The sequence below is a fragment of the Corythoichthys intestinalis genome, chromosome 9, assembly GCF_030265065.1.
Source record: "Corythoichthys intestinalis isolate RoL2023-P3 chromosome 9, ASM3026506v1, whole genome shotgun sequence".
Taxonomy (NCBI): domain Eukaryota; kingdom Metazoa; phylum Chordata; class Actinopteri; order Syngnathiformes; family Syngnathidae; genus Corythoichthys; species Corythoichthys intestinalis.
Window position 1 is genome coordinate 186,970 of NC_080403.1, and position 14,310 is coordinate 201,279.

Here is a 14,310-nt window from a genome sequence, read left to right on the forward strand (position 1 = left end):
AATTTGAGTTCAGGACAGCACACACCCAGCATCTCCACTTGCTATTAACAGTGCTGTCATTCGTTGAGAGGCTGAGCAATACAAAGTTCCTGGGTGTGCACTATGGGTTGGAACCTCTGGGTAAATTTACAACAAGATCCGATTTGCGATACAAGGCTCACGATAACGATTATCTCACAATATTGCGATATTACTATTGGGGCTGTAGCTATCGATTATTTAAAGTAATCGATTAATCCATCAATTAGTTACAATAATTGAGTAAGGAACATGTAATGCGTTGCAAAATAAATTTTAGGAGATGTAAAACAAAGGCTTGCTAAGATTGCACTTTCAAAAGAGCATTAAATGCAAATACAAAATAAAATTACTGAGTGTTTTTCCAAACTATTCAGAATTGCACTTTCATTTCACAATACCATTAAATGCATTTTAAAATAAATTAAAATACCTGAGCTTAGCCTCAAACTGTTTGACTGTTGCCTCTAGAGGGCAGTGTATCCACCTAATTCAATAAAACTAAAGGCAGACTCTTTCAAAACAGACCAATACAACGCCACTCTAAATAAACGAATCCTCGTAGCAGCATAATTTGAAGCTTTTTTTACTAATCAAATTACTCAAGTTATTTGATTAATCGTAATCGCACCAAATACAATTATCGCTACATGGGTCAGCAAATAATTCTCGCACTTCCGCGTGCAGAGAGAAATAAAACCAGTGATGAATGGAAGGCTTTGATCTATAGTTATGCGTGTGATCTGCGTTCGCTTGAGTGTACATGATTCATACATGCCATGAGTAGTATAATTACAGCATAGTGTGTATGCGAAATATTATTAGTCCATGAGGAATAACCCTTCACTAATACGCAATATGGTGCGAGCTAAATACGAATGAGCAGAGGTGCAATGACGATCAACAAGGAATGTCCCAATTTTGATTTTGAATTGATGGCTGAAGAACAAACAAAACGTCACTTTTTTTTACAGAAACTTATTTTTGTTCGATTAATCATAGTTTAAAGCTCTATTTCTGACTTTTTATTATAAATAAGTGCTAAAAAAAATTCCTGGCTCGCCAGTGCCCCAGTATTGTATTTATTGTATTTGGTCTAGTGACGCTCCTGTGTTCATATCAAATCACATGTTAAGATTATGAAATATCAAACTCACATTTTATCCAAGCATGGAAGAATGAAAATGGGACCTTTTTTGGAGGACAAGGGACTAAATATAAATGAACATGATACAGGGAATTTCTTTTTATATACCTCACTTACTTTTGTTTGTCTCTCAATTTTTTCGGCATAATATCACTTGGAGTCCACGAGTCCTTCGAAAAATTAAAGGGAAAAAACAATTACACAGTATTTATATTAATTTAGATTCAAAGTGCAAGTAGCACAGACAAATTTTACAGTGACTTAAAGCAACACTGAGGCTTTAAATACTTACGGGATCAATAAACGTTTTTCCAAATGCCTCATATGCAAAGTACATCAGTTCTTTCTCTAGCAGCGAACGCTGAATGAACCGCTTCACCGTCTAAAGGTTGGAAGAAAAACATTTTTTTTTTCATTCATATCATCAATAAGTGCTTTGCAGTGGATTGGCAACTCTGCATGTCTCCCAAATTCTGGGGTAAGCTCCATTTCACGAAATGCAGAATTGAAAATGGATGGAATTTCATTCATGTCTGTGTTAGCATGTTCACCTCACACTGAACAAAAACCAGGACCAACAGCAGCCATTTAGGACCGGTTTGGAGATCCCTGGTTTACAGTTACTCGTGTGTAATTCAACATCGAAAATTGTAGCATTTCATTTTTATAAAAAGGTACCAAGCAGGCGAATGCTACCCGACTTTACCTGTTACCTTAGAACAGAGTTTGATGTTTTCTTCTATTTATTTTGCTTAAGTTAAATCAAACCACAAATATCATTACATGACTCAATGTTTAGCACAGAATATGAGTGAAACACTGTCAAAACATATATTAAATACAAATTACTCTCATAGGAACTGGTTTCTCAAAATAGTCTTAGTTGTGCTGTCAGGCGATTAATGATATCATTTCTAATTAATGAACTTAATTATTAACTTTTTTATCTGAAAGAGAATCACGGATAGAAGGACATTTAGTTCTTAAAAGATACATCTTAGTACGAGTTATAATAATTTGATATGAAAACCCCTCTTAATGTTTTTGTTTCAATAAAGTTTGTAAAATTATTTGAACTAGTAGGTCGCCATTGTTGTTGACGTCGCAGGGCGGTGATGTCACATGGCAACGCTGCTGGAATTCCACGTGTCACTCTTTAAAAAATTTTTTTTTTTAAACACCACAAGTGATTTAAATACACCACAAGGTGTCAGTGGCTAGTTTTAAATTAATTTGGCATCAAGCCAATGAGTGCGTTTTGTCCCTTGACTGACGCGTAGTTTTCCTTTAATCCACAGTGGGGTGTAAGGCAGACAGAAAGGAGAGTGGACACAGGCGGTCAGATTCGTAGCTCGGACCGCGACGTTCATTGGCATAAGCTTCGGCAACTCCTTCCCAACAAACATAAGTATCATATAGTGAAAATACAACATAAATAATATTCATAACTCTCAAAAAATAATAGTCACAAACAGTAAAGTGCTTCAATCTGTATTAATGAGGCCCTAACAATGCAAAGAGAATTGGCTTTGACAAATTCACAAAATAGATATGCAAAATACACATAAAGCTTACTCAGACTTTGGTCAAACTCTATTTGAACATTTTAGCAACTCGTTTAGCTCAACATTTACACTGGATAGCAATATTTAGCCACAATATACAAACTATGATGCTAGGAGCCATTATCAGGAGTCTTGTTTGTTGTGAAGACAACACTCAAACGAACGTAAATCACAATGGACCCGCGCTAAACAGGAAACTACAATGTCAGTCGGGGGACAAAATGCACTCATTGGCTTGATCTCTTATTAATATAAAACTCGCTATTGACACCTTGTGGTGTATTTCAATCACTACCTTACATAGTTAAAGAGTGACACTGTGAAGTACGGCAGCGTGGCCATGTGACGTCACCGCCCTGCGACGTCAACAACAATGGCGAGCTACTAGTTTATTTTTTATTTAAAATTTTACAAACTTAATTAAAACAAAAACTTTAAGAGGGGTTTTAATATCAAATTATTATAACTCGTACTAACATTTATCTTTTAAGAACTACATGTCTTTCTATCCGTGGCACTCTTTAAGTTTCATAGTAGCAATACAGACAATTTACCACTTTGTAGTGTTCAGTTTATCTACCATGCATCTTTTTAGGGTGTGGAAGGAAACTGGAGTACCCGAAGAGGAAAAAAAAAAGCAGACAAAAGGACAACATGCAAACTCAACCCATTAAAGCCAGGAATCCCTGATCTTACAAGTGTACACTGAAAAAAATATAACTGGTGGATTTACTTGATAAAATCATTGTAACAATTTGCACTTACTTTTATTAAGTACATTTTATGCTTGCATTATTAAGTTCAGTTCACAAGCAGTTATTTTATTTAGTGTAAGGTGACGGGCTAACTAATCATCCACTGTGCCAATTTCTTATCATTATTCATAGAAAAATTGTGAAATGGATCAACCGTACCTGTCTTTCTGTTATGAGCTCAGCCTTGTCCAGCCCATGCGTGGCTGAATAATAAGCGAGATTCTGTTTCATCACTTCATCGTCTGGGTGGAAGAGTAAGTAGGTCTTTGCACACTCTATGGCCAGAGCATAGTTTTCACCTAGAGTCAAATTCAAGAACAGATTTAGAAACAGGTTGTGAAATTTCTAAAAACTATGATTTTTCTCAACTACCAATACCAATACAGTAGTACCTCGACATACGATCTTTTCGACATCCGATGTAAAATTTGATATGCCATTTGTTTCTACATCCGACGACATGCTCGAAATACGACGATTTATGACAGCACTGCAGTTTCTTTCTTTTGCAGGCAGACGGACGTACGGCGGATTTTCTTGTGAGACAAAACACGCGTTCCAAGGGTAGTGCAGCTAGTGAAAAAGGAAAAAACGCTTACCATGGAAATGAAGATGGTAATGATAGAAAAATATGAGCATGGTGTGCGCATGCGTGAACTGGTAGAATGTCTATTATCTCGACGGTCCTCTCCAATCTCCGTTTGCAGGTCTTTATACGTTAAGGTGACAATTATTATTGTAGTAACATCGCCAAAGAAATCGCCAGCTTTGTCAGGTTTATAACAAGGGGGTAGGTTTGCATTGCAAGGGACGGTAGGGACAGAACACTACCAACTTTTCAGGATGCTCAAACTGTCCGCACCAACTTTTAAGCAACCTTATTTGCATTACATAATGTGTTCAGTTATATAAGTCATTTAGATTGTCTTCCCATATGTTGTAACGATAGAATTGACCCTTCCATTATTAAGTGAATTAATTTCAGACTTACATTTACCCCTTTTTTACATGCTGAATGAGCCGGTCCATGTTTTTTTTCCTCAAACACACATTTGATTGGCTGGTGACTTAAACCCCCCACCACCACGCACACTCTCACAGTACAGGATTATGTTACATGTCGACGCGCCGCCTCCTCCGCCCGCCTCGAAGTCGACCTGGGAAATTGCTTTTCGACGTAAGAGCTACCTGTTTAAATCCTGGGATTTAACCGGAGTTCAGCATATGTCTGAAAGGGGCTTTAGTGTTTGTACGTTGTCTCAAACTTGGAGCACAAATAGTTGTGTTTTAACGCAGGTTACCACTGCCTTGTAGCATCAAAATGTGAAGCCTGCTAAAATGAGAGGCTAAATGTAAATTATTCTTGTGGCCTATGAAAATGACCATGATTGAATTAGTGACATAAAGTTCAAGCAAAACATTACTCACTGTTGTAGTAGGAAAACTGTAGGTAGTTAAAGTGCGAAGGGAGAAAATCCTCGAAGGGCTTGTCACTACCAGCAGAAATATAGGCAAGCTCCACGGAACAACGCTGCTTACAATTCAGTACCTGAATGTAATGATCTGAAAAACATACACAACAAATTGTATTTATTGATAGGTCTCCTACCTAAGGTGTGGTTCACTCATAAACATTTTTTAACTCATTTCTTTGAGATGTTTTGTACTAAAAAATATATACACACAGGGGTTGGACAAAATATTGGAAACACCTTTAAAAAATCAACAAAAACTATTACTAAACTAAAATATTTAGTTAAAATAATAAAATAAATAACTAAAATTTAATATGATGTAGGTCTGCCTTTTGCGGCAATTGCAGCGTCAATTCTCCAAGGTATTGATTCATACAACCTGTGAATTGTTTCCAAAGGAATTTTAAGCCATCCTTCATTAGAATACCCTCCAACTCTTTTAGAGACGATGGCGGTGAAAATCGACGTCTTAATTGAATCTCTAAAACTGACCATAAATGCTCAATAATGTTGAGGTGTGGGGATTGTGCCGGCCATATGAGATGCTCAACTTCATTAGAATGTTCATGTCATGCCTCATGCCATTCTTTAACAATTATGTTGAATGATAATGATGCCAAAATGTTAGGTGTTTACATTATTTTGTGCAACCCCTGTATAGACATATACACATAGGAGTGCATATACACATGCAGTGTTACCTCTACTTACAAACTTCTCTACATACAGAATTTTCAGGTTACGATACTCCTCAACTGAAAATTATTGCCTCTTAGTATGAAAGAACCTTTCAAAGGGCCGCCTGCGTCAATCATCGCTTAACTTGTTAAACAGTTGCTATGGCCACTCATTGTATGTAAGTGAGCAGCTGGAGCGGATTTGTGTGGACAGTCAATGAAGCATTTAACAAAGACAAGCATCTTTTTTTTTTTTTTTTTTTTTTTTAATGGATTGGGCGTCTTTTTCTTGTTTGAATATACAGTAATTGTGTGGGACAGTAACATGTTTAAAACTTCATAATTATTATATATTATTATAATTATTACATTTAAAATGCTTAAAACCATCTCATAAAATATACAGTGGGACAAATAAGTATTTAGTCAACCACCAATTGTGCAAGTTCTCCTACTTGAAAAGATTAGAGAGGCCTGTAATTGTCAACATGGGTAAACCTCAACCATGAGAGACAGAATGTGGGGAAAAAAAACAGAAAATCACATTGTTTGATTTTTAAAGAATTTATTTCTAAATTAGAGTGGAAAATAAGTATTTGGTCACCTACAAACAAGCAAGATTTCTGGCTGTCAAAGAGGTCTAACTTCTTCTAACGAGGTCCAACGAGGCTCCACTCGTTACCTGTATTAATGGCACCTGTTTTAACTCATTATCGGTATAAAAGACACCTGTCCACAACCTCGATCAGTCACACTCCAAACTCCACTATGGCCAAGACCAAAGAGCTGTCGCAGGACACCGGAGAAAAAATTGCAGACCTGCACCAGGCTGGGAAGACTGAATCTGCAAAAGGTAAAACGCTTGGTGTAAAGAAATCAACTGTGGGAGCAATTATTACAAAATGGAAGAAATACAAGACCACTCATAATCTCCCTCGATCTGGGGCTCCATGCAAGATCTCACCCCGTTACGTCAAAATGATAACAAGAACCGTGAGCAAAAATTCCAGAACCACACGGGAGGACCTAGTGAATGACCTACAGAGAGTTGGGACCACAGTAACAACGGCTACTATCAGTAACACAATGCGCCGCCAGGGACTCAAATCCTGCACGCCTGCTGAAGAAAGTACACGTCCAGGCCCGTCTGCGGTTCGCTAGAGAGCATTTGGATGATTCAGAAGAGGACTGGGAGAATGTGGTATGGTCAGATGAAACCAAAATAGAACTTTTTGGTAGAAACACAGGTTCTCGTGTTTGGAGGAGAAAGAATACTGAACTGCATACGAAGAACACCATACCCACTGTGAAGCATGGTGGTGGGAACATCATGCTTTGGGGCTGTTTTTCTACAAAGGGACCAGGACGACTGATCTGTGTAAAGGTAACAATGAATGGGGCCATGTATCGAGAGATTTTGAGTGAAAATCCTCAATCAGCAAGAGCATTCAAGATGAGCCAAAGATGAGCCGTGGCTGGGTCTTTCAGCATGACAATGATCCCAAACACACAGCCAGGGCAACAAAGGAGTGGCTTCGTAAGAAGCATTTCAAGGTCCTGGAGTGGCCTAGTCAGTCTCCAGATCTCAACCCCATAGAAAATCTGTGGAGGGAGTTGAAAGTCCGTGTTGCCCAACGACGTCCTCAAAACATCACTGCTCTAGAGGAGATCTGAATGGAGGAATGGGCCAAAATATCAGCAACAGTGTGTGAAAAGCTAGAGAAAACGTTTGGCCTCCGTTATTGCCAACAACGGGTACATAACAGAGTACTGAGATCAACTTTTGTTATTGACCAAATACTTATTTTCCACCATGATTTGCAAATAAATTATTTAAAAATCTAACTGTGATTTTCTGGGTTTTTTTTCCCCACATTCTGTCTCTCATGGTTGAGGTTTACCGATGTTGACAATTACAGGCCTCTCTAATATTTTCAAGTCAGAAAACTTTCACAATTAGTGGTTGGCTAAATACTTATTTTCCCCACTGTGCATATATTATATATAAAACCCCCAAACTGCACCTAATTTGTTCAAATCAACTCCAACGACTAATTAAACCCCGCTAACTCGAAGATAAGCCTATTGTTAAAAAATTCTGCACTTCCCCTTTAAAATAAATTCCGAGCCGTTAAAATGTTGTCTATAAAAGTTGTAAAGCAATAAAACCAACAAAAATGAACATAATTAACAAGAATCCTTCAAAGTATTTCATAATGGGCCCAAATTATTTTTCGTACAGATCACATGACTAGCACCGGAGAAACGGTCCTTTGCTTTGCTTAGCCAAAACTATAGCTGAGGAGGCAAGATGGATATTAAGAATTTCTTTAAACCTGAAGTTTCAAAAGCTTCGACAACTGAGCTTGAACCAAGGATTTAACACGAACAGTGTCTAGATGTAGAGTGTATGTATATATACATATATATATACATATAAATATATATATACATATATATATATACATATAAATATATACATATATATATATACACATATATATATATATATATATTAGAGGTGTGCATCGGCACTGCCCCCACGATTCGATTCGATTCGATTCAGAGGGTCACGGTTCGATTCAGTTCGATTCGGCAATGCATCGCGATGCCTGGGATGCATTAAAATTCTAAAGCAAAGCATATTTTTCGTGAATCATGAGGCAACACAAGCAGTCAGACATTAAACAACTTTTTATTGGCTCTTGTGTCACTCCTGGTTGAAGTCAAATGAAAATACTTTCATATATACACTCACCGTCCACTTTATTAGGTACACCATGCTAGTAACGGGTTGGACCCCCTTTTGCCTTCTTCATGGCGTAGATTGAACAAAGTGCTGGAAGCATTCCTCAGAGAGTTTGGTCCATATTGACATGATGGCATCACACGGTGCAGATTTGTCGGCTGCGCATCCATGATGCGAATCTCCCGTTCCACCACATCCCAAAGATGCTCTATTCTATTGGATTGAGATCTGGTGACTGTGGAGGCCATTTGAGTATAGTGAACTCACTGTCATGTTCAAGAAACCACTCTGAGATGATTCCAGCTTTATGACATGGCGCATTATCCTGCTGAAAGTAGCCATCAGAAGTTGGGTACATTGTGGTCATAAAGGGATGGACATGGTCAGCAACAATACTCAGGTAGGCTGTGGCGTTCCAATGATGCTCAATTGGTACCAAGGGGCCCAAAGACTGCCAAGAAAATATTCCCCACACCATTACACCACCACCACCAGCCTGAACAGTTGATACAAGGCAGGATGGATCCATGCTTTCATGTTGTTGATGCTAAATTCTGACCCTACCATCCGAATGTCGCAGCAGAAATCGAGACTCATCAGACCAGGCAACGTTTTTCCAATCTTCTATTGTCCAATTTCGATGAGCTTGTGCAAATTGTAGCCTGTTTCCTGTTCTTAGCTGAAAGGAGTGGCACCCAGCGTGGTCTTCTGCTGCTGTAGCCCATCTGCCTCAAAGTTCGACGTACTGTGCGTTCAGAGATGCTCTTCTGCCTACCTTGGTTGTAACGGGTGGTTATTTGAGTCACTGCTGCCTTTCTATCAGCTCGAACCAGTCTAGCCATTCTCCTCTGACCTCTGGCATCAACAAGGCATTTCCACCCAAAGAACTGCCGCTCACTGGATATTTTTTCTTTTTCGGACCATTCTCTGTAAACTCTAGAGATGGTTGTGTTTGAAAATCCCAATAGATCAGCAGTTTCTGAAATACTTAGACCAGCCCTTCTGGCACCAACAACCATGCCATGTTCAAAGTCACTCAAATCACCTTTCTTCCCCATACTGATGCTCGGTTTGAACTGCAACTGTCTTAAACCATGTCTACATGCCTAAATGCACTGAGTTGCCGCCATGTGATTGGCTGATTAGAAATTAAGTGTTACCGAGGAGTTGCACAGGTGTACCTAATAAACTGGCCGGTGAGTGTATATATATATATATATATATATATATATATATATATATATATATATATATATATATATATATATTTATATATATATATATATACAGTGGTACCTCTACATACGAAGTTAATCCGTTCCAGGAGCTTGTTTGTAAGTCGAAATGGTCGTATGTCGAGCAGGATTTTCCCATAGGAATACATTATAATTCCATTAATTCGTTCCACAGCCCAAAAACCTGCACTAAATCCTTAAAAAATACTGCTGGTACTATTACAATGGCAATTACATATAGCAAAACAAATAAATAATAAATAAAAATCGGATTAATAATATAATAATAATAATAATTCCTGTAATAGTGTAACGAAATGGGTTCTAATAAGGCGGACGTTTTTTTCTGTACCTGAAGGCACCGCGGCGCTGACGTAACAAAGAGGGAGGGGAGCGGGTGAAAGTTTACTTTCGCTTTCAATGCTTTCTTGAGAACATCGTCAATTGCGGCAGACAGCAGGCGTTTCGTGTTGAATAAGTTGTGAAAGAAATGATGAAAACGTGGCGAAGCTGGCGATTTCTCTGGAGATGTTACCACAATAAGAATTGTCAGCTTAACTTATAAAGACTGGCGAACGATGGTCGGAGGAGGACCGTGGAGATGTATTGTTGAGCCATTTCACGGATGCCCACCCTACGCTCATATTTTTCTGTCATTTGCATCTTCGTTTAGAAGGTAAGCGTCAACTTTTTCCTTGTTTCACCACCTGTACCAACCTTTTCTGAAACCTGTGTTGATTTGTCACACAAGAAAATCCGCCGTGCATTCGTCTGCGGTGCTGCCGTTGTCGTCGTATTTCGAGCATGTCGTCGGATGTAGAAACAAATGGCGAGTCAAATTTTACGTCGGATGTCGAAAAGTTCGTGTGTCGAAGCGATCGTATGTAGAGGTACCACTGTATACATATACAGTATATATATACATATATATACAGGGTGACCCAAAAAAAGTTTACACTGCCATAATACAACTTAAATGCCATGTTTATTCATCTTAGAATTTAATCACAAATTATACATTATTGTAAAGAACATGTACAGTACACTCTATTTTTCAATGTGTCCTCCCTTAAGTGTCACAACAGCCTCCAGGCGCCTGCGGAACGCTTGACAGGTCTTCTTTATGTAGGATGCTGTCATCTTTTCCCAAGATCTAACAATGGACCTCTCCAAGGCTGCCAGAGAAGTTTGTGGCTTCTTACAGGCACTGTCCTCCACAGTTGCCCATATGCTATAATCCAGGGGATTGAGATCTGGACTCTGGGTGGCCACATATCACCTTGTCAATCAACTTTTTGGTCCCCACAGATCGGGCACTTCCAGACCCAGGTTTTCGTGAGGCTGTTCCAGTATCTTTCAGCTTCTTTTTAACTTTGTAGACTGCACATCTGGATATTCTCAGATTTTCTGCAATCTCAGTAGGTGTCAGACCGGCACGCAGCAATTCAGGTACAGCTAAAGTTTTCTTCATTTTCAGCAGGAGCACAGGAATTGTAGAGACGAGAGATTGCCAACTGCATTGAGTGACCTTAATGAATCACTTAAGCATGACAACCTATTTAGATATGTTTCAATGGCTTTTAAACAAGCAGTCAACTGAGTGTAAACTTTTTTTTGGGTCACCCGGTATATATATATATATATTTTTTTTTTTTTTAAATAAATGATCACAGCATTTAATTAGTGCTTTGAATGAGACCAGGGCTTTCTCTTTTTTTTTTTTTACACACAATAGCAGCCTTTCACACAGTGCAACATTTGAACTCCTGTGCAAAATCAGTAATAACAGTCACTGTATTTTAGTCACAACAACCCATCAATAAAAATATTCAAGTAAATATTAAAGAAAATGACAAAGAAAATATTGTAGTGCAGCAGCATCTTTATCGCAATATCAATCCAGGGATCAATTCAGTTGCAAACAATACATCAACTAAACTGCAATGTAGAACAAAAGTAAAATGTAGGCCTAGCCCACTACATATGTGCAATCAACTTAGAAATGCAATCAGTAACTACCACATAACAATAAAAAAATAATGAATTAAAATGAAGTGCAGCAGCATTTTAGCAGCCATAACAATCTGTTTCTACATGAGGAAATATCAGTTTTTTGCGCAGAGAGATAGTAGAGGTTAGATCGGGCCTAAAAAATCCAGCCCGACCCGACATGGCCCGCTGGTATTGAAGCCCGACCCGGCTTAGAGTGACGCGAAAAAACAACAACACAGCAGCAGCTATTTATTTTCATTTCTTCGAGTTGGCAGAAAAAATGCAAGTTTTCTTAATGTTTAAACAGTCTACATATTTTTTAGGGCTGTCAAAATTATCGCGTTAACACGCGGTAATTAATTTTTTAAATTAATCACGTTAAAATATTTGACGCAATTAACGCACATGTCCCGCTCAGAAAGTATTCTGCCTTTTGGTAAGTTTTACAGCAAGGCTTTTTGCGCTGTCCAACAGCGAACTCTTGTGGTCGCTTTGCGACATGGTTTATTATTTTCTTTTCTTTCTTCATTATGGCTGCACGACATCTCGGGCTGACGCCTACGTTGTAATGTTGTGCTTATATGATCCTTGGACAAGATTTGTCTGTAAGTATGGTTGTTGTAAAGAATGTACATATTATGTTAGTAAGCGAAATGTTATATTATTTGTATGAGACGCTTTTTGTTTATGTTTAGTGAACCTGTATAGCGTGCTAAGCTAACGTTGTTGCTAATGCAATGCTTGTGTACTTTTATTTTGTAGTATTACGACGGTCTAAAGAGGACAATGGTTTGAGGCCATTTTATTAGTAAATCAGATGAAAAAGGAAGAAGTCTAATTATTAAGGCGTCGTTCACTAGCGTGTCTTATCTTTCCATTCCAACAATTTATTTTACAGAATATATATATATAATTTACAGAAAAATATGGCATATTTTATAGATGGTTTGAATTGCGATTAATTGCGATTAATTACGATTAATTAATTTTTAAGCTGTAATTAACTCGATTAAAAATTTTAATCGTTTGACAGCCCTAATATTTTTATGATCATTATAGAAGCATTTACACAACGTAATAACGCTGGGAAAGGTTGATATAAAAAAAAACATGTGATTTTGCAGACACAGAGGAGAAGATTCAAAAGGATCACATTTGTGTTGCCTTTGTGTGCATAAATAAAAGTGTCTTTCGTAACGAATTCTCGGCAGAAGAAACGAAAGTTTTCTTAATGTTTAAATAGTCTACATATTTTTATGATCATTATAGAAGCATTTACACAATGAAATAACACTGGGAAAGTTTAATGTTAAAAAAACATGCGATTTTGCAGACACATAGAGGAGAAGATTCAAAAGGATCACATTTGTGTTACCTTTGTGTGCATAAATAAAAGTGTCTTTCACAACGAATCGCAAGCACCACAGCAGGAGGAGAAGAAGAAAAAGCTGGCGGCGCCACTGCGTTCATGTGGGTCCACAAGCAAATGCAAAATACAGAGAGCCTGGTGTCAGTTTTATCCCATGTTTTTTTGTTTGTTTTTTTTTGTTGTTTTTTTTTAATAATATATAGTTTAATTTATAGTCCGGCGCGGCGGCCCGACTCGACCCGAACGTGAATGCTTAACATTTTGGGCCCGACCCGACCCGTTCGGGCATGGGCACAAGATCTAACCTCTAAGAGATAGGACACAACCAGGGGTGCACATAAGTGGTCCGCATGCGCGCATGCGTACTGGACATAGACAAACGCGCTGGCCCTCACCGGCTTCCATACGCTTTTGCGTACCGATGGCTGACCACTGTATTTGCGGCGGACACGAGAAAATAACTTCTCAAAATGTCGAAGAGGCAGGCCCTACTGAGTGATTATTTCCGTGTTCCCCCATCACCGTCAAAAGACAGACTGACGACAGGGACGTCACCTGAGCTACCGGGAAAAAAACGGACTTTTGCTGAAAAGTGGCTGCAGGAGGTACCATGGCTAGAAGTAAATGATGCTCGCACGGAAATGCGGTACAAAATGTGCCGTGAGAATCACAATGTCGCTGATAAGAGCAGCGCATTTTATGTAGGGTCAAAGAATTTCAGCCATCCAAACTTTGAAAAGCACGAAAAAAACAGAGCGTGTGGCAATTATGCAAGCTATCGATGTCAGACAGGACCCCACTCGCCCTATGGACAAGTGGCGGAATAAAGGTAATGAAAACAGTACCATGCACTGACAAACGTGTTTTTGTTCGCATTTTACAAAGCTAAACATGGCACGTTCAATGAGGTCTTATGAGGAGGACATCGCACTTTTACAAAGGCTTGGAGTTAATGTGGGAGCCGCATAATGCCCTTTATTTTGAATTGGTGCTTTTATGTTTATTTCTTTACATTTCACTTTAAAGTAATGACAATTTTGTTGTGCCAGTTGATGTTAATCAAGCATTAATTGTTAATGTAATTAATTAAAGTTAACTGGCTCTAAGTAAAGCTTGTCATAATTTTATCGCATCAGGCGGGTCGGCTCTCAAGCTCAATGATGACCAAGTCACATCTCCAGGTCCTCCTCTGAGAATCTGGGCAAAAAAAATATGTGCCCCCCTGGAAATAACATAACAATGGCTGAAGCAAGTAAGAGGGAGCGATCAAGATTATTGATGCACCTAAGACATTGAAAGCAGACATCTGGAGACATTTTGGCTTCTAT

The 14,310-nt window shown here is 38.5% G+C and overlaps 1 protein-coding gene across 2 annotated transcripts in view; it reads right to left on the reverse strand.

Moving 5' to 3' along the window:
• The window catches only part of p3h1 (prolyl 3-hydroxylase 1), a 67,436-nt gene that overhangs the window by 35,784 nt on the left and 17,342 nt on the right, over positions 1-14,310 (reverse strand). For both annotated transcript variants that reach the window (XM_057846047.1, XM_057846046.1), the window contains exons 4-7: positions 4,914-5,048; positions 3,645-3,784; positions 1,458-1,547; positions 1,283-1,335 (exon numbers count right to left, since the gene is read on the reverse strand). In XM_057846047.1, the coding sequence (XP_057702030.1) occupies positions 1,283-1,335; positions 1,458-1,547; positions 3,645-3,784; positions 4,914-5,048 (418 nt within the window). The remainder of the gene's footprint in view (positions 1-1,282; positions 1,336-1,457; positions 1,548-3,644; positions 3,785-4,913; positions 5,049-14,310) is intronic.